Source organism: Denticeps clupeoides, chromosome 9, assembly GCF_900700375.1.
Source record: "Denticeps clupeoides chromosome 9, fDenClu1.1, whole genome shotgun sequence".
NCBI lineage: Eukaryota > Metazoa > Chordata > Actinopteri > Clupeiformes > Denticipitidae > Denticeps > Denticeps clupeoides.
The window spans coordinates 12366301-12386467 of NC_041715.1; the positions used below are offsets into that span (position 1 = coordinate 12366301).

The 20167-nt window shown below is 44.4% G+C and overlaps 3 protein-coding genes across 3 annotated transcripts; 1 reads left to right on the forward strand and 2 right to left on the reverse strand.

Annotated features, from left to right (window-relative positions):
- The first annotated feature begins 2489 nt into the window (after positions 1-2489).
- eef1akmt1 (EEF1A lysine methyltransferase 1) lies at positions 2490-4679 on the forward strand. The gene is made up of 5 exons (XM_028991797.1): positions 2490-2616; positions 2705-2868; positions 3367-3449; positions 3556-3845; positions 4363-4679. The coding sequence occupies exons 2-5, from the start codon at positions 2722-2724 to the stop codon at positions 4491-4493; spliced, it is 651 nt and encodes a 216-aa protein (XP_028847630.1). The 5' UTR covers positions 2490-2616; positions 2705-2721; the 3' UTR covers positions 4494-4679.
- A 643-nt stretch (positions 4680-5322) lies between these two features.
- Positions 5323-6760, reverse strand: il17d (interleukin 17d). Its single transcript, XM_028991822.1, has 2 exons — positions 6402-6760; positions 5323-5819 (listed from the first exon to the last, which is right to left on the reverse strand). The coding sequence occupies exons 1-2, from the start codon at positions 6695-6697 to the stop codon at positions 5462-5464; spliced, it is 654 nt and encodes a 217-aa protein (XP_028847655.1). The 5' UTR covers positions 6698-6760; the 3' UTR covers positions 5323-5461.
- A 1387-nt stretch (positions 6761-8147) lies between these two features.
- ift88 (intraflagellar transport 88 homolog) lies at positions 8148-20088 on the reverse strand. Its single transcript, XM_028990741.1, has 29 exons — positions 19981-20088; positions 19211-19296; positions 19071-19133; positions 18910-18969; positions 18733-18783; positions 18558-18618; positions 18205-18274; positions 18041-18131; positions 17832-17936; positions 17653-17755; positions 17335-17449; positions 16996-17227; positions 16844-16914; positions 16376-16462; positions 16188-16287; positions 15984-15989; positions 15691-15777; positions 15431-15617; positions 15231-15339; positions 14584-14734; positions 14365-14480; positions 14219-14271; positions 14069-14134; positions 13545-13651; positions 13032-13092; positions 12275-12313; positions 11439-11598; positions 10669-10776; positions 8148-8282 (listed from the first exon to the last, which is right to left on the reverse strand). Exons 2-28 carry the CDS (start codon positions 19292-19294, stop codon positions 10758-10760), a joined length of 2454 nt encoding a protein of 817 aa, XP_028846574.1. The 5' UTR covers positions 19295-19296; positions 19981-20088; the 3' UTR covers positions 8148-8282; positions 10669-10757.
- Between the last annotated feature and the right edge of the window lie 79 nt (positions 20089-20167).

Sequence of the window (20167 nt, forward strand, 5' to 3'; positions counted from 1 at the left end):
CAGATCCAGAATATGGGTTGGAACTGTGGAGAAACCTTTGTTGCTGTAGCAATAACGAACCAAAAAGAAAAGCAGAATGGGTTTACCTGCTTTATCTGGGGCCATTTGACTGAGCCCCTGACCCTCCCGTTGTTTAGAGTACTAATGTTATTTTGGAATGCCTGAATTGTAATGAGATGTAAAAGTGTACATAAAGTTATTATATAAAATATATGGAGACTTTTTATTTACTTCTCTCTCAACCTCACTGACTGGTATTTTGTCATTTTTATTTTCTTCAACCGAGAACTAAGCTCCTTTTTGTTTGATCGGGAGTCTTCTGCACATGAGGCGTTGTCTGTGTTTTGTGTGTTTTGTGCTGTTCTGTGTAAGTGAGTCCATTCTGGTGAATGGCGTTGTAAACGTCAACACCATTTGTTAAATGACTCCATGTGGTTCTAGGTCTATGCCTGCTGTCATCAGAAGAATCTCTGTGGCCTGACAGTGGACTTACAGCATTGATATTAATGAATCGTCATGTATTAATGCAGGTAGAAGTGCTTTCACGTTTCACATTTAAAAACGTCAATTTTCATCAAGGGCAAGATTTCTGATTCACCTGTAGTGTAATAATTATTCAGATTAGGCCTACTGTTTTATGCCATGATGTCTTCATGTGGGTAGAATTATCCACCATCCTCAAAGCCTGCACTCCCAAGGCTTTCTGCTGTCTGCACCCTGATGCTGGCCAAGCGGTGATCCTGAGGAGGCTCCGAAGTCCACACTCCATCTTCTGAGTCTGTTAGTGAGAGAAGCAGAGTGATTTGGAGGTCTACAATTAATAGGGTGCTTCAGTGTTTCCAGATCCTAAATGTTAAAGTATGGTACTAGCATCTTAAAATTATTGTATTATCATACACTCGCAATTTCCAATCTGATGTTGCTCAGAAAATCTGCTTCAGGAACACATAACTCATAGACTGTGCATATTATAGTGTGTAATGTAACCTTTACTACACAACACGTTCTGGATCGTGTTCGCCAAGGCAACTAAAACACTGCATTGTTGGATCAAATCGCTGGGCCTACTAATAGATATATGTTCAATCATCTCATAGGCCGGATGTGGCCAACCTATGTGTTACTTCTTGCAATGCTTTGCTATAAAGACATGTGGGACAACAGCGTGTTAACTTTTGTCCATGACTGTACTTGGCTTTCCTCCTAAATTAACCATTTACTGGATAATCCAAAAATTCAAGGAGAAGGCTGCAGGGAGCCCAAAAAAGTCCAGCAAGCGCCAGGACCGTCTCCTAAAGATGATTCAGCAGCAGGATCGGGGTGCCACCAGTGCAGTGCTTGCTCAGGAATGGCAGCAGGCAGGTGTGGGTGCATCTGCATGCACAGTGAGGTGAAGACTTTTGGACAATGGCCTGGTGTCAAGAAGGGCAGCAAAGAAGACACTTCTCTCCAAGAAAAACATCAAGGACAGACTGATATTCTGCAAAAAGTACAGGGATTGGACTACTGAAGACTGGGGTAAAGTCATTTTCTCTGATTGAGCCCCTTTCCAGTTTGGGGCATCTGTTAAAATGATTGTCCGGAGAAGAAAAGGTGACACTCCCATCAGTCCTGTCTCGTGCCAACAGTAAAGCATGCTGAGACCATTCATGTGTGGGGCTGCTTCTCATCCAAGGCAGTGGGCTCAATCAGTATTTTGTGTGAAAAAACAGCCGTGAATAAAGAATGGTACCTCCAACATCAACTTCTCCCAATCATCCAAGAACAGTTTGGTGAAGAACAATGCCGTATCCAGCATGATGGAGCATCTTCCCATAAGGACAAAGTAATAACTAAGTGTCTTGGGGAACAAAACATTGAAATTTTGGGTCCATGTCCAGGAAACTCGCTAGACTTTAATCCAATTGAGAACATGTGGTCAATCCTCAAGTGGACAAAAAACCCCACAAATTCTGACAAACTCCACGCGCTGATTATGAGGGAATTTGTTGCCATCAATCAGGATTTGGCTCAGAAGTTGATTGACAGAATGTCAGGGCGAATTGTAGAGGTCTTGGGAAAAAAAGGTCCAACACTACAAATATTGACTCTTTGCGTAAACTTGATGTAACACTGAAGCAGCAAACTTTGTGAAAACCAGTGTCCGTGTCAAACTTTTAGCCACGACTGTATGTCTGTGTGGCCAGATGACAACAGAGATTTGTACCGTGTTGCTCTAATGAATTAATTTATATAATGAAGGGGTAAAATGATCGTACATTATGGGATTTTTGGAGTTATTGATCGTACGTCTGGCAACATCGTAGCGCTTGCATCTGGTCACTTTAAACGTTCACGTAATCATGAAAGGTAACGCAGAAGTAATAAATATGTGATTTTACGGTATTTTGTTTTTTGCTTTGAAAAAAAAAAAAAAAGTCAATCAACAGTTATTTGTTTGTTGTTGAAAAATTGAAAACCACAAATAAAACATTAAAAAAAAGAAGTGAACGCGGCGGTTCTGTCTGGACCCTGTCGGCCGCCGTAGCCGCGTGTTTCAGATGGAGCGGTACCGGTACCGGGCTTGAAGGAACGACCAGGCTGTTTAAGCCTTTTAATAACGTGGCTCTGTTTAAGGTGAGCCGCTGTGCTGGTGTTCCATTTGGTTTTTTTTTTAAATGGCGCGGAAGCGATGTCGCTGTAACGCTGTCGCCATTTCTCGTAGGCGGCGTGAGCAGCACCATGGGCGACAGCGACGACGACGTCCCCGGGCTCTCTGCGGAGGCCACGGCGGCGCTGCGGGAGTTTTACGCGGAGCAGCGGGGGCGACAGGAGCCCGCCGGCGGCCCGGAGCGCCTCTACTCGGTGGGCGCGGTGCAAGAGGACTGGGTGCGTGCTGCGTCCCCCACTTCCCAGTGCGCACTTCGGCGCGATTACTACATGGGGTTAAGTGGCCCCGTAATCACAAGGTTGGCGGTTCGAATCCCGGTCCGCCAAGGTGCCACTAAGGTGCCACACGCTGCTCCCCGGGCGCCTGTCATGGCTGCCCACCAAGTGTGATGTAAAATGCAGAGGACACGTTTCGTTGTGTCACCGTGTGCTGTGCTGCAGTGTATCACAGTGACAATCTGTGTCATTTTAATCCGCAATGTGGCGCAGCATAGTTCTTGTGATGAATCTTCACACAAGATTCATTTCAAGATTCAGTGAATCGAATTGCGTGACCGCTGCACCTAGACTCATGTTACATGTGTATAATTTGCCATCGTCGTTTGTTATAACTTCTTATTTTCACCTGAGTTGTGCTGTGTGGGTGGTGAATCCAGGAAAATCCTGTTGCCTTGTGTTCTGGTGTGAATCTGTGCTGCTGCTTCCACCTCCCCCCAGCGAATGAGCCAGTTTTGGTACGACGACGAGACGGCGAAGCGGCTGGCTGAGGAAATTATTCAGCAGGCTGGTAAAGGAGGCAGGTGAGGCATTTTTGGAGACGCCAGGTTTTCTCGGTCAGCCTGTGTTTTTTTTTTTATGGTGGTACATATTTTTATAGTCCATATTTTATATGCCCCCCTTCATCAGGATAGCCTGTCTGAGTTCCCCCAGCGTGTACCAAAGAGTGAAGCGGCTTGACCTGGACGGGTCTGGGGACGTGTCCGTGGTCCTTCTGGAGTACGACCGTCGGTTCTCTGCCTACGGCGACGAGTTCATCTACTACGACTATAACGACCCCCTGTGCCTGCCGGAGAACGCCGCTCCTCACAGCTTCGACATTGTTGTGGCCGACCCCCCGTACCTGTCAGAGGAGTGCCTCAGCAAGGTGGCCACAACAGTCAAATTTCTTAGCAAAGGAAAGATTCTGCTCTGCACAGGTACATTTTTGTAGGATTTGAACTTTTAAAATAGGTTGCCGGTTCGAATCCCGAGCTGCCGAGGTGCCACTGAGCATAGTACCGTCCCCACACACTGCTACCCGGGCGCCTGTCATGGGTTGTAGTAGCCTAGTGGGGTAACACACTTGCCTGTGAACCAGAAGACCCAGGTTCAAACCCCACTTACTACCATTGTGTCCCTGACTTAACCCTAAATTGCTCCGGGGGGACTGTCCCTATAACTACTGATTGTAAGTCGCTCTGGATAAGGCCATCTGACAAATGCTGTAAATGTCATGGCTGCCCACTGCTCACCAAGAGTGATGGTTAAAAGCAGAGGACACATTTCGTTGTCAGCATGTGCTGTGCATCTAAAAAAAAAAAAATCGCTTTCACTTATTACATGGGATATGTGCACAGTTCTGTAACACCATTTAAAACGTGGTTGTCAGATTATGTCAGATGTTTCTCTGCCTCTGATTTATTTTAATTTTTTTTCTCTTTTCAATTTTCTAAGGTGCCATTATGGAGGAACATGCTGAAAAACTCATGGGCCTGAAAATGTGCAAATTCCTGCCCAAACACAGCCACAACCTGGGCAATGAGTTCCGCTGCTACGTCAACTACGAGTCACATTTACTCTTGTGAGAGTAACGTAAACCTGATATTTTATAATGACCAGCTACCCACAATATTAATAAAAACGAATGCTTTCTCAGATTACCTGGAGAGGAAACTGTATATAACTCTTAATTCATTTTGATTTGTCAATATTTGACACAGATCATCTTTGTACACAACTGGATTTAGAATAAATAAAAAGTCAAGATATTATATTAAAAATGCAAGACTTTAATTTTCATGTGTATAAAAATGTCCTGGGCTATTTAGATGCCTTCTGCCTTCTTCATTGTTATTAATATCAAGCGATGAAAATAATATCTGAACATTTCAGTGGACGCTTAGTGTCAGTGGGTACTCTTGTGTTTCTGCTTTTTACATTTTGAATGCTGATATCCTCCAATCAAATTAACATCAATATACAGTACAGGCCAAAAGTTTGGACACACCTTCTCATTTAATGTGTTTTGTTTATTTTCATGATCAGTTACTTTGGTAGATTCTCACTGAAGGCAAAACTATGAATGAACACATGTTATGTGTGAGTTAGGTTATGTTATGTGAGTTATGTACTTAACAAAAAGTGGAGACCTGGCCTCCACAGTCACCGGACCTGAACCCAATCGAGATGGTTTGGGGTGAACTGGACCGCAGAGTGAAGGCAAAGGGGCCAACAAGTGCTAAACACCTCTGGGAACTCCTTCAAGACTGTTGGAGAACCATTTCAGGTGACGACCACTTGAAGCTCATCGGGAGAATGCCAAGAGTGTGCAAAGCAGTAATCAGAGCAAAGAATCTAGAATATAAAACATGTTTCCAGTGATTTCACCTTTTTTTGTTAAGTACATAACTCCACATGTGTTCATTCATAGTTTTGATGCCTTCAGTGAGAATCTACCAACGTAAATGGTCATGAAAATAAACACATGGAAAGAAGGTGTGTCCAAACGTTTGACCTGTACTGTATATTTAGTTGGTTAAAACGTGAGTAGCATCTATGTTTGGCTGTGACACTGTGGCTGAGACCTCCTGGTTTTCTTGCCGGGCCTGCCCTGCGCGCTCAGTTTGACCCGCTGACCTCGGCCGGAGCTCTGCTTCCTGCTCGGAGTGTCCCTGTCTCTCTCCAGCACCGGGACACATGTGCAGCCCACTGGGACGGAGACGTAGCTCTCGTCGTAGGAGTGTCGCCCACCCACGCAGGAGCCCGTCCGCCGCAGGATCACAGAGGGCATGTAGACTGGGGTGCTGCGGTACCGGTCACTCTCCTCGCCGGAGGGTCCGGTTAGGCAGCCCTTACACAAGCAGTAGGCTTCCGGGATGAAGCGGGGGAACCTCGCCGGGTCATGGGAGATCCTGTTTCATGAAAGTAACAATGGACAATCACTCCTGATGCTATTAATTTGGTAAATTGCTAAAAAAAAAAAAGCACTTTCGTTTGGCGTCGCTGCGACATCGCGTTTGACCGCTAGATGGCGCACGATCTATTTACAGAAATACATTTACAGCATTTATCAGACGCCCTTATCCACAGCGACTTACAATCAGTAGTTACAGGGACAGTCCCCCCCCTGGAGCAACTTAGGGTTAAGTGTCTTGCTCAGGGACACTATGGACCTGGGTCTTCTGGTTCATAGGCGAGTGTGTTACCCACTAGGCTACTACAACCCAAATAAACTTTTTATATTACTAATGTTGCCTCTTATGACCAGGCATGTACTTTTATTGAACTAAGCGAATGTTATTAATTAGACACGATGCAGATTATTAACGATGTATTGTGCTTAACTTTTTGTAGCGCTTAGAACTACTTTTCTACTGCTCGTCAACGTGGGTCTGTGCAATATTGGCGTGCACCGTTTTGTCAGGACTGTATGAGATTTAAGGAAGAAACATCAATTACACATAAACCATCGGATTTAATCCTTTCTTCCTTACCTGTACCCCCACGGAGAGACGCTCCGCAGATTGACCGGAGCGCGTGCACGTGACGCGCGGTCACCGAGCGCGCGCGCCGCGGACGCGCACGACAGGTTGAGTCGCTCCGGCGGCGCCAGCTGCAGGGTGTGGTGGAACGCGGTGAGGACCCCCGCCGACAGCCGCCCGAACATCTGCTCCAGCAGCTCGTCCGGCAGGTCCAGGCACCGCCTGGAGATCCGCGCTCCGGCCGCAGCCGCGCCGTCTCCGCCGAACAGCAGCAGCGCGACCGACAGGACGCCGAGCAGGCTGAGCATGGCGGGAACGCGTCCACCGACAGCTCGCGGTGGGACGTCTCCGTTAATCAGGGCGCGCGCACGCCAGCGTGTACGGACGGGGGCCGCTGTCAACATACTACAACCACGCGGGAAGCCAAACAGCTCCACGTGTTCATTTTATTTCTAAAAGTCACAGAACAAACGCGGACAAACCAACAACACTTCTTTAGATTAATCTTTTTTACAGTACAATATTTCAAAATATATAAACTGACCAACGAAGTAGCAGATGTGAGTTGAGTAGTATTGTAGGTGTAGATGTGAGTTGAGTAGTATTGTAGGTGTAGATGTGAGTTGAGTAGTATTGTAGGTGTAGATGTGAGTTGAGTAGTATTGTAGGTGTAGATGTGAGTTGAGTAGTATTGTAGGTGTAGCTGTGCGTTGCGTACGTCTTGTCGGTGTCGCTGTGCGTGCGTCGTCTTGTCGCTGTCGCTGTGCGTTGCGTCGCGTTGCGTCGTCTTGTCGGTGTCGCTGTGCGTTGCGTCGTCTTGTAGCTGTCGCTTGCGTTGCGTCGTCTTGTCGGTTGTCGCTGTGCGTTGCGTCGTCTTGTCGCCTGTGCGTGCGTCGTCTTGTCGCTGTAGCTGTGCGTTGCGTCGTCTTGTCGTGTCGCTGTGCGTTGCGTCGCGTTGCGTCGTCTTGTCGCTGTCGCTGTGCGTTGCGTCGTCTTGTCGGTGTCGCTGTGCGTTGCGTCGTCTTGTCCGTGTCGCTGTGCGTTGCGTCGTCTTGTCGGTGTCGCTGTGCGTGCGTCGTCTTGTCGGTGTACGCGTGCGTGAGTCGTCTTGTCGTGTCGCTGTGCGTTGCGTCGCGTTGCGTCGCCTGTCGCTGTCGCTGTGCGTGCGTCGTCTTGTCGTGGCGCTGTGCGTTGCGTCGTCTTGTCGGTGTCGCTGTGCGTTGCGTCGTCTTGTCGGTGTCGCTTGCGTTGCGTCGTCTGTGTCGTGTCGCTGTCGTTGCGTCGTCTTGTCGGTGTCGCTGTGCGTGGCGTCGTCTTGTCGGTGTCGCTGTGCGTTGCGTCGTCTTGTCGGTTCGCTGTGCGTTGCGTCGTCTTGTCGGTAGTAGCTGTGCGTTGCGTCGTCTTGTCGCTGTCGCTGTGCGTTGCGTCCGTCTTGTCGCTGTCGCTGTGCGTATGCGTCGTCTTGTCGGTGTCGCTGTGCGTTGCGTCGTCTTGTCGGTGTCGCTGTGCGTTGCGTCGTCTTGTCGCTGTCGCTGTGCGTTGCGTCGTCTTGTCGCTGTCGCTGTGCGTTGCGTCGTCTTGTCGTGTCGCTGTGCGTTGCGTCGTCTTGTCGCTGTCGCTTGCGTGGCCGTCGTCTTGTAGGTGTAGTGTGCGGTACGTCTATTGTCGGTGGAGATGTGCGTTGCTGTATTGGTAGGTGTAGATGTGCGTGCCTGTCGCAGTCAGTGTTTGGAATGCATTTAAGGCATATCCCATACAGGCAGCACAACTGGGCTATTCTGGCAACAGTCATCCCCAACTCTTCATCAGCAAACTCATCTTCATCAGCACGTTTCTTCAGCGCCGTCTTTGGTCTCTCCATCTGAGGTCCAAGAGGATCCACATAAGAAGCATCTAAAACATATAGAATAAGCAGTTATAAAATAAATACATGCTGCTGTTGGTTCAGAGTGTTTACACAATGCAGAAAACAAGTAAACATTTACAATTATGACATTTAACTCCCTTATCAAGAGCGACTTGCACTCAGCAGTTAAAGGGACAGACACCTGCAACAATATAAAGATTAGTGCTATACTCAGGGATACAATGGTTGTAAATAGGTACATGGATCTGTGACCGTGGTAGCAACAGTCGTACGTGGATCGGTGACCTTCGTAGCAACAGTCGTAGGTTTATCGGTGACCATGGTAGCAACAGTCGTACGTGGATCGGTGACTGTGGTAGCAACAGTCATACATGGATCTGTCACCGTGGTAGCAACAGTCGTACGTGGATCTTCTGACCGGGGTAGTAACAGTTGTACGTGGATCTGTGACTGTGGTAGTAACAGCCGTATGTGGATCAGTGGTGGCCGCGCGGTTAAGGAAGCAACCCCGTAATCAGAAGGTTGCCGGTTCGAATCCCAATCCACCAAAGTGCCACTGAGCAAAGCATCGTCCCCACACACTGCTCCCCGGGCGCCTGTCATGGCTGCCCACTGTTCACTCAGGATGATTAAATGCAGAGGACAAACTTCACTGTGTGCACCGTGTGCTGTGCTGCTGTGTATCACATGTGACAATCACTTTGCTTTACTTTACTTTCTGGTTGATCTGTCACCATGGTAGTAACAGTCGTACATGGATCTGTGTCCGTGGTAGTAACAGTCATACGAGGATCTGTGACCGTGGTAGTAACAGTCATACGAGGATCTGTGACCGTGGTAGTAACAGTGGTACGTGGATCTGTGACCGTGGTTGTAACAGTTGTACGTGGATTGGTGACTTGGTAGCAACAGTCGTATGTGGATTTGTGACCGTGGTAGCAATGGTCATACGTGGATCTGTGACCATGGTAGTAACAGACGTACGTTGATCTGTCACCGTGGTAGCAACCGTGGGGCAGTGGTGGCCTAGCAGTTAAGGAAGCGGCCCCATAATCAGGAGGTTGCCGGTTCGAATCCTGATCTGCAAAGGTGCCACTGAGCAAAGCACCGTCCCCACACACTGCTCCCTGGGCGCCTGTCATGGCTGCCCACTGCTCACTCAGGGTGATGGGTTAAATGCAGAGGACAAATTTCACTGTGTGCACCGTGTGCTGTGCTGCTGTGTATCACATGTGACAATCACTTCACTTTCACACTTCACAACAGTGGTATGTGGATCTGTGACCATGGTAGTAACAGTCGTATGTGGAAACATTTAAAATTATGACAATTAACTCCCTTATCAAGAGCGACTTGCACTCAGCAGTTACAGGGACAGACACCTGGAACAATATAAAGATTAGTGCTATACTCAGGGATACAATGGTTGTAAATAGATACATGGATCTGTGACCGTGGTAGTAACAGTTCTATGTGGATCGATGACCTTAGTAGCAACAGTCGTACGTGGATCTGTGATTGTGGTAGCAACAGTCTTATATGGAGCTTTCACCGTGGTAGCAACAGTCGTACATGGTTCTGTGACCGTGGTAGCAACAGTCGTACATGGATCGGTGACCATGGTAGCAACAGTCGTGCGTAGCAACAGTCGTACGGGGATCTGTGACCGTGGTAATAACAGTCATACGTGGATCTGTGACTGTGGTAGCAACAGTCGTACGTGGATCGGTGACCATGGTAGCAACAGTTGTACATGGATCGGTGACTTTGGTAGCAACAGTCGTACGTAGCAACAGTCGTATGGGGATCTGTGACCGTGGTAGCAACAGTTGTACGTGGATCTGTGACTGTCGTAGTAACAGTCGTACGTGGATCTGTGACCTTGGTAGTAACAGTCGTACATGGATCGGTGACCTTGGTAGCAACAGTCGTACGTGGATTGGAGATTGTGGTAGCCACAGTCGTACGTGGATCGGTGACCTTGGTAGTAACAGTCGTACGTGGATTGGTGACCGTGGTAGCAACAGTCGTACGTGGATCATGACCTTGGTAGTAACAGTCGTACATGGATCTGTGACCGTGGTAGCAACAGTCGTACGTGGATCTGTGACCGTGGTAGTAACAGTCGTAGGTAGATCTTAAAGACATTTTAAAGACAATCTTTGCAAGCATTGTGAGATAAATTAAATGGAAAAAGAGGCCGTACAGACACACAGTGTAACAGAAAACCCACTGGTGTAATGTGGACCCCTCCCTGCTTTTTACAGCAACACCTCCGCCAGCTGCTCTTAAAGATGTGCAAATGGAATGAACAGACGAGGTGGAGTGAAGGGGGTGGAGGTGGAGTCAGCACTGTCTTGCAGAAAAGAAATGACAAACCCCACCAAAAAAAGAACAGTTGTTGGTGCTCACCAATGTCCCGTTGGGGACTGGTCTCATATGGTTCATTGGAGCCTGGCAGGGACCTCAGCTTTGTGCTTAGATGATCACTCCGTCCACTGTTACCACTGTTGCCACTGTCTGAGAAGAAAGAAACAAACAAGATCTACACAACATATAAACATCATGTTGCTGCAGGTTTTCATTTACAACAAAGCTTCTGCTCAACATGTGGGCCTCAGAAGAGACATTGAGAAATACACTTTCCCCTTTTAATATGGAACAGTGTGATTTAATACAACGTTACCAAGTTGACGTGTGCTCCTCCTTCATGCGCCGTTTGTCACAGACCTGGCTCACAGCAGAGCTTAAGTGCCGAGGGGCAGATGTGAGCGTCACAGGCCTGCATTTGGCAGCCAGGTAACCATGGAGATAGGTAGTCTCAAAACCACAATCTCGGACAAGAGGTGAACTCTGGGACCTTTAAATGTTCCCAGACTACCCTGACCCTTCCATGAGGCTCAAAATAAACAAAATCAGTAATGTGATTCCTGTTGCATTCACACTACCGTCTTGTATTTGCAGGCATGTCAGTATAAATATTAGCTTGAGAAAAGGATAATTCTGGGCAAGCGCAACTAACAGCAGCTTGTCAGAATTTCGACAGGAATGTGACTCTGGGTCTGTTGAGAAGATCATGCTGCAGACTGGAATGCATTTCGGGTGTAGTATTCACCACTGGAGGCGAAGCTGTGTTAAAAATGCTGTAAACCCAAAATGGAGATGTGCCCTCAGTTACATACCTCTGCCCTGCTTCAGCACAGGGCTGCATTTGGACTGAGAGACTGCAGATCCAACAAAAGGAATGAGAAGGACAACGGAAGTTGTCGTTAACAGGAACGGTTTTATCAAATATGAGTTTCCAACTCGCTAGATTTTGCTCACCTGGCCTGATGTCCACCTCTATAGTCCAAAAGGGAAGTAAAATTAAAATCAGCTCCACAAATACTAAATTACTACATATACACTGCTCAGCCATAACACTATGAACAACCATCTCAAATTGAATCCACAACAGCCCTGACCCGTCAACTCATAGACTCTACAACACCCACCTACAGTACCAAGTCCTACAAGTTTTGGGGTGATGCCCACATGAAATCCACTTTTTTTTCAGCATATCCCACATGTACTCACCTGGATTTATGGATATGGGGAATTTAGTCAACATCTCAAACTCATTGTTGTGGTCCTCAACACATTCTGAAACATTTTTGAAGTGACACTAGACTTTGGTCACCAAAAAAAGTTTAGGTTGGTGGTATGTGTCAAAATAACATCCACATCACTGAGATATAACAAAACACAACAAACGGTTATCCTTGCCATAAGCAATTTCTATTGGATGGGACAACACAGGCCTATCTGCGCTCAGTGTCATTGAAAAAATGTTCACTTGCTTCCAAATATATTCCACCCATTGCCACTGTAATGACTTGTCCTAATGTTATGGCTGATCAGTGTATTCACTTCTTTTAGTCTAAATGGTTGCATTTTTCTGGTAAAAATGTATAGAGTGCTGACTTCTATCCTGCTGAGACTACACTAGTCTACATGAAACAGTGACCAGGTGTCATACCACTGACTTTCTTAGAGACATTTTGGGCACCAGCGTTCTCTGAAGTTGCACAAGAGGAGAAAGATAAACGTTAGAAAAATATTATGAACACTTAAACGATTAAAGTGAAGTGATTGTCATTGTGAAACACTACAGAACAGCACATGGTGACACAACGAAATGTGTCCTCTACATTTCACTACGTCCGGGGAGCAGTGTGTGAGGACGGTGCTTTGCTCAGTGGCACCTCAATGGCACCATGGCGACTCGGGATTCAAACGTGGGTCCGTTTCTTTACCCGCTAGGCCAAAAAGTTTCCTGCTCTTTGGTCCTGCCTTCCTATCAGAATATAAGAAGAATACATGCTATGCCACAGTACAGAAGGCTGAAATGTGCAAAAGAAGCACAACAACACTGTCCATTTTCCTTTAGACCTTTAAATGTGTTCTATGGACGAGTCCTATTAGGACAATGAAGGATACACCAGGACCGAGAGGACTAAGATTCACGGTGACACTAGTGACTGCTAGTGACACAGATAAAAGACTGCAGAAGAATGCAGCATCTGAGACAGGACAGAGCTTGGTGTGTTTGGGAGAGGTTTAATCTTGCATAAGTAAACAGAATCACGGAGATCATACCACTGTGTCAGAGAAGGTATCTAGAGAAAGATGGGACTGATTATGGGAAAGAAATAACATCAAGACTGAATGGCTGCCCACTGGCACTTTTAATAGGAGGTTGTGAAACAGTCCGGAGGGGAAAAAAGCACACTTACCACTGCCAGCACTTCCCTCTCTACGGCTCTGAGCACTGCCCTCTCTCCCCGACTTCACCCTCTAGTGAGGAGAACATTAAAAGTAGGAGAATATGATTCAGCAGCTAAAATACAGAAATCACAGCCACGTTGAATGTCTTCTTTCCAAAAACATGATTCATGGAGGTCTGTAATCAGAGATACAGGGGAATGTGACTTGTTTCCACATCTGAACATAACATTACCATGGTGAACAAAACAAAACAAGATCTGAAGTGACGACCTAGTCAACAAAGAGAAAAATACAATCTTGGGGTGTCATTCCCAATCCAAGGATATCTGAAATCTGATGAACTTCCCCGCTCTGCTAGACTTTTCCGTCTCTACTGAGAACCTGTTTTATTCTTACTGCAAGATCTAACCAAATTATATGACCAGATTGTTTGTTGAAAAGTGACCTCAACATGATGACATGCAACATATTTTGAAGAGACTTTCAGCAACCAGCAATGATCAGATGATGACATACAGTACCTGCTCCCTGATCTCTTTCATCTTCTCCACTTTTTTCAGCTTGGTGGCGTAATCCTGTACCTCCTTTAACTCCAAGTCTTGGCACAGTCTAACCAGAAATCGCAAACCTAGGGGAAATCAGAGTCATTCCACACCAGATCAGATCGTATTAACACACCATGAACTAACCTACATTTCTATTAAAAGGACTTTCTACTGGATTTACAGTGTCTATAAAAATTATTCTGACCACCAAGGGAAAAGCTATAACTGGTGCAAACACAACCCATCCCCAAAAACACCATCGCCACAGTGAAACGTGGTGGCAGCATCATAGAGACTTATATAAAGCGACTTGTAGCTGAAAAAGTGGTTCTACAATGTGCTGGTTTTGAGGGAGGTCAACAGTTATGATGTAATTCGTTTTCTGTCACAATAAAAAAAAAACCTTATAAAACACAAATTGTAGGTATGTTTTGTCCCTCAAAAAAAAATGGTGCAAAGTCTCAAACAACGCAAGTTAATTCCAGGTTGTAAATACATACATTCAATGTTTTCTGGGAACTTGCGATGAATATCTTTGTAAGTCTCCAGTGCTTTCTGATAATTTCCTGCAAGAAGAGATTGCTATAAAATTCACATTCTCAAGGAGATGTCTGAGTAGGAATAGCATGTGTGTGACATAAAAGTAATACCGCTTCTCCTGTAGCAACTTGCCACCATAAGTTGCCATTTAACCTGTGTTGGCCTGCAAAAAAGGAGAGCATGCACTATAATTTAAACTGAATAATTCCAACGCAAACGAAAACTCACTGATTCTACTTAAAGAGGTTTGACTCACTGGATGAGACCGGCCCTTTCAAAGTAATGAATGGCCTTCTCACAAAACTGGGTGTCGATGTAGTATGCGCCCAGCCACTCAATCACATCAATGTTAGAGGGACAGTACCTGAATGACTGAACATATTAAAACAAACATTTGGTTCTAAAGCATTTTAATTCAGCGTTAATCTAGATTTACAAAGGCAGCAGACCATGCAAGTGGTCTGATATAAAGTACCTCATAGTAGTACTGGAAGGCCTGGGACTTATCCCCCTCATTGTCGTAGAGTTCCCCCAGTTTAGCCAACACTTGTGGATCAGTGGGAGTTACACTGATCAGCTGCATCAGCCATTCAATGGCCTGATGGGGGTCTTCCAGCATTTCATATCTATTTGTGGTCAAGGTTAATGCCAAATGGCCAGACGAGTGTCGTGGAAGACGTTGATTAGTTATATCACTCACTCACTATCCTGGGACACTGGGATGCCAGCCAACCATAGTGACCACGCACCTCCCAGTCATTCACTCGCCTATACCTATGGTATATTTTAGAGTCAACAATTCAATTAGCATCAATGCATTTGGACGGTGGGAGGAACCTGGAGACCCGGAGGAAACATGCGGCATCATGGGGATTTGAACTCACAAATTTTGTGTCGTGAAGCCACCCCACTAGCTGCTGTGGCCTGATTTTTTATATATAGGTACATATAATTTAAACATGTTTGCTTAAATGTTGTAGCCCCTGCAATGAAACATACTGATCAACAGCCAGAGGAGCATTGTTGATGGGTTTCTGGTGGATGGTAAGCATATTTTGTCTTATCTAGTCCTGCTTATATCGAATGCCCTTTGCAAATAACACATGAAACAAAGAAGGATACAGACTGGCCAGCTGATACATGACTTGATCGCTGTTTCTGAGGATGGAATGGAGCTTCAGGAAGCAGTCCAGGGCCCCCTCCAGCCGACCCATCTTTTTATAAGTCAACCCTATGAAGGACAATCAGAGATTAGAGTACACAAATGTACCACATGATGGATGATGAACTGGATCAATAATAATTAAAAAAGATAAAAGAACCTAAATTGTACAGCGCCTCCGTGCAGGACGAGTCGTTGCGGAGAGACTCCTTGAAGAACTCTGCAGCTTTCTCATAGTCCTGCTTCACAAACACAGTGTTTCCCTTATTGACGAGGGCAGAAGGGTTGTAGCGGTCTGCGCTCATGGCCAGGTCAGCGTAGCGATCAGCCTGTTCATAGTCTTTCTCCTGAGGAAAATGTGACTTCAGTGTCAGGACAAGTATCAGCAAACCAGATGTCACTGCAGCAAGGCACTCTCACCAGGAAATAGAGGAAGGAGAGATTTGTTGCGGCAGCACTTTTCACTCGGCTTTCCTTCTTCTCAAAGGTCTTCAGAGTCTCAACAGCCTGAAAGAAGGCAGCACTGGTTATAGCCTCAGTGTTTCGGTGATAAAAGTCTTTTTTGATTATGATTTCAAAGAGATATGTATACAAATATGTAAAACAGATAGTTAGGTCAAGAAGCAGTGTTTCTGCACAAAACAGAGCAGTCAAGCGTCTATTAAGTAAACTAGCAGGACGTCCATGCCTACAAATGAATGAGACACACATACCTCAGCCTCAAGAGCCATGCAGATGGACAAAGTGGAAAAAAGAAAAACAGGGCCAGTGAACACAGCGGATGTTATAACAGAAGGGGACAAAGCATCAATAATTAAAGTAAAAAGTCAATGAAAAAGGACATGCCAGACATCTGGACTTCATTTTGTACGAGGAATAGCACGACAAAGTCTGGCTGTGACTCGTGAGCCTCTCACCTGGTTGAAATCTTTCTGTCTCAGGTATGTGATGGCCTTGTTGATCTCCAGATCATTGGCCAGCTCTACATACAGAGAGCCCTTCACCATGTCCACACACCTGAAGAAAAGGACATGTTGCAAGAGACCTTCATATTTAAAGAGGGATTGAGGAAGTGACTATATTGCCCCCCCTACTGGACACCTACCAGTCAAAACCAGCTGCAAATGTAGATTCGATTGCTGGAGCAATGAGCTTTGCTGCCGTCATAATGAACTTTTCTGCTAATGCTTTCCTGTAGCAAAGATCAAAACACATAACGTTTAAAAATTCTCATTTGACTACAATTCTCAAATATAGATTCTGATGTCATATCAGAAAATATATATATGTAATTATACCGCAATTAGTTCAGACAAAAATATATATAGACAAGCTGTAGTAGAAAATCAAAGATTAAACTAAAAATGCTATATTTCAGCTATTGCCATTGGTCTCCTTGCTGCACGTGAGTGCAATATCTGTTTTATGGGTAGCAACAATCCACTTGTCTTTTTCAATTGGTAGCAGTTATGCAGTTAGACCTCAAATGATAACCTTTTTATTATGCAATAATTGATAATCTGTTAAGCTCTATCCACAACAGTAAGCATAGGGCGAGTGTGTATTTAAGTACCTTTCTCTCTCCATTTGATGTAGTTTGTCATTTTTTATGGCTTCATACACCATATTGGTATGAGGTTCGTCCTGAAAAAGACATTAGATAAATGACATTATTTTAAAACACTTAAGGCCCCAAAAATTAAACAATAGAGGCAGCATGCTTACATTAGGTGGTATATATTTATCTTCCTCATCAATGCCCAGCGGAACACTGATGAGCTTCTGAAAGGATTTTTTCATCTTATCACGGTCCCCTATTGCATAATAGCAGAGGATGAGGTTATAGCCAGTTTTAATGTTTGGGCTTTCACTCATGATGTGCTCAAAGGAAGTGATGGCATCTGAGTACTGGCCCATTCGTATGAACACCATGCCAATATTCTGCATTATCTTTATTCTGCAATGGAAAACATAGGGTTTAGGGAAATATCTGGGCAGCACAAAATGTTATATTTCCAAATACGAATCTTTTTAAAGATAAAAATTCAAAAAATAATAACTTACCTCATCTCCTTGTGTGCATTTGAAATCTGATCCAAAGCCATACGGTAAAATTTGACAGCCTTCGGATAATTCTTCTGCTTGAAATAAATGTTAGCCATGTTCACCTTTAAGCGTCCTATAAACAAGGAACATATAATTAAGTTACACAAAAATATGCATGGCCTTGATGAACTGGATTGTTTCTGCGTGACTAATGTGTGGCAATGTCTTGAGAATAAAAGTGAATGTTTATATTTTCTGTTTATGTAACTGTTTCATCAGACCAAGCACTTTCATTATAAAGTATATTTTACATTTTCATTATCACAATTACTGTACCTGCATTATTGAACATTTTATTCTTCACAATGAGCTGGTACGTGTTTAGGGCCTCTGGGTACATGTCATTGCTTTCATACTGATTAGCCAAGTTGAACAGTACCTGAAAATGAAGTAAAACATAATATGTCATAAAATCCCAGCATTTTGTAATGTAAAATGTATCAGGGAGAACTTACAGAGTAGGTCAAGTCCAAATTGATGTGATCTGCAGTCCCTGTGTGCTCTCTCTGTCGGACTAGGGCTCTTTCCTTCCTTCCTGCTTCTTTAGCTTTTTCAAGGGACTGTGGACATACCCCCAGAAACACAGCAAATGAGGACGCATGAAATGTCAAGCCAGTTTCTGTCCCCTGTGGGAGTGCAGTATAACAGTTTTTCTACAACTCACCAACTGCAGGTCCCCACGGCTCTGGGCCAGGCAACTCTCTTCTATTAAATCGTTCACTTTCTTCTCCAAGATCTTAATCTTCTCCTCAGGACTACAACATTAAATGTAATTAGACAAAGCCTTGGGCAGTATTGTTCTCTTCTTGCTGTTTTTTTGAAACTCACGAGTCTTCATTTTTGGACTCAAGCGGAGGAGCAGGGCCTTTGGACTGTCCTAGTGGGTCAAATGCAGAGCCTGTAAAAACACAATTAATAAAAATTGATGATAACAGGATGATAACTCAATTTCCCTTCAGCTATTTATATGTAAATGTATTATTTTATAGAAATATCATCAGATGCAGGATAACCACTCTATTCACTATAAAATGGGTATGGGTACAAGTATACACACATATACACACATATGTGTACATATTAACTCAAAACAATTGAATACATGATTTAATAAATGGTGAGGTCAAAAGTATTTTGTTTACTGACATCACTGGCATTGACCTCTCATTTGACAATCTAACCTCTAGCCATGGAAGAGTAGCCTGCGGCTCGCACTGCAGTCATTGGACGGGCTGCACCATCCTGTATTGGAAAACCGCAGTCAATTCATAGTCTATTCAATACCATGCATTACATTTACTGATATGTACAAGTGTAACCATGATAAATGTGATTATTTGGGGATTTTTTTTTCACCTGAGCCCCTGTCATGGGTCTGCCCATTGAAGACATCAAGGGAACCCTTGACTGCCAGCATTGGAAAAAGAAAAAAAATGTAAGTCTGTCCTCCCTGCTTTTCAAAATGACTGTGTAAACTAATTTAAGCAACAGGTTAGAGCTTATTCAGCATCGGTATCATTAATTCTAACTCACCCCAAACGATGTTGCCAAAGGCCGTCCTCCAACTGCTGTGCCCGGAAACCTGGCAGTCATCTACAGAAATCATCAAAACCTCAATTATCATCCCACGAAAAACAAGAATCAGCCAGATTCCTTATGTACTGTGTCTTTATTAAGGAAGGAAAAACATTTACTGGTGGTCTTCTGCCATGACTGGTCCTGACAGCCTGCTGGAAGCCAATATCATTGTCCAGCTCCTAAAATACACAGCGATTGTTACAGTATACACTATGTGTGTGTGAGTGTGTGTGTGTGTACACACATATCTATTTACCTCTGAATCAAATGTTGGGTTGTAGTCATTGTACCCTGTGTATAGGTCATCTTCATCCTCAGGTGCTAAATGGACATGTTCCATTGCTTTTTAAGAAAAGAAAAAAATAATCTGTCTGATGAGGGATGGGGTTTGGCAAAAAAATACAAAAGTATAATTGCTAAAAGATAGTACGATAGTAAAAAGATTGAAGATAGTAAATTAAGTTAAATAGAATAAATTCATAATATTATAAAACAAAATAGTCACACTTTTGTTGTAGTTGACAAGGGACTACAAAAATAATAGCTTGCTAATGGTAGCAACTTGATATTTAACATGCTTGGCGACAACGAATATGTAAACAGTACTTCATCGACAACATATTTTTCTCGCTGAAACACAACACTGACGAAATAAAACAATAAGAACTTTAAAATACACGTGTTGACCGCTATCGCCTTAGAGGAATCTTTTATTTCTTTAGGAATAACAGGCTACGCTACATTGTGGGCGGGACTAAAATGAACTCGAAGCAACGGTTGGTCCGTTGTTTCTCAATCATCCTTTTCCTGCAAGCGTATTGGACAATCGTCAAAGTTGCTATGATACGTAAAGATGTATGCTTCTCAGTTAGCATTAGCCAGGCGACGTCAAAAGTACCAAGAACTAAACATATCTGTTTAAACATTCTGCTGCATAGTGCGGGTAATTCTACTGATGATTTTCTAACAAACTATATGAGCTCACTTTCGACATTAATGGAGTCACTTGAAAAAAACAGGATTCACCTATTTTAGTGGTATTTTCCAGCAGAATTGATGTACTCAGGCCGCTTGTGAATTTTGTCTTGAATAATGTTGCCAGATTCTTTCGGTGTGTATAAAAACGAACGCATACTAAACTAGATGGATCTCCAAGACATACGAATTACAAATAAAAAGGAACATATATGCACAAATAAAAATGACCGACTTC

Excerpts from the sequence above, each read along its gene's own strand:
- eef1akmt1 (XM_028991797.1), top strand. The coding sequence starts at position 2,722 with ATGGGCGACAGCGACGACGACGTCCCCGGGCTCTCTGCGGAGGCCACG. Across the intron at positions 3,450-3,555 it reads CAGGCTGGTAAAGGAGGCAG|GATAGCCTGTCTGAGTTCCC; the intron begins GTGAGGCATTTT and ends CCCCTTCATCAG. Across the intron at positions 3,846-4,362 it reads AAAGATTCTGCTCTGCACAG|GTGCCATTATGGAGGAACAT; the intron begins GTACATTTTTGT and ends CAATTTTCTAAG.
- il17d (XM_028991822.1), bottom strand. The coding sequence starts at position 6,697 with ATGCTCAGCCTGCTCGGCGTCCTGTCGGTCGCGCTGCTGCTGTTCGGC. Across the intron at positions 5,820-6,401 it reads GTCTCTCCGTGGGGGTACAG|GATCTCCCATGACCCGGCGA; the intron begins GTAAGGAAGAAA and ends TTCATGAAACAG.
- ift88 (XM_028990741.1), bottom strand. The coding sequence starts at position 19,294 with ATGGAACATGTCCATTTAGCACCTGAGGATGAAGATGACCTATACACA. Across the intron at positions 19,134-19,210 it reads ACCCAACATTTGATTCAGAG|GAGCTGGACAATGATATTGG; the intron begins GTAAATAGATAT and ends TGTGTATTTTAG. Across the intron at positions 17,450-17,652 it reads TAAAATGTTCAATAATGCAG|GACGCTTAAAGGTGAACATG; the intron begins GTACAGTAATTG and ends CCTTGTTTATAG.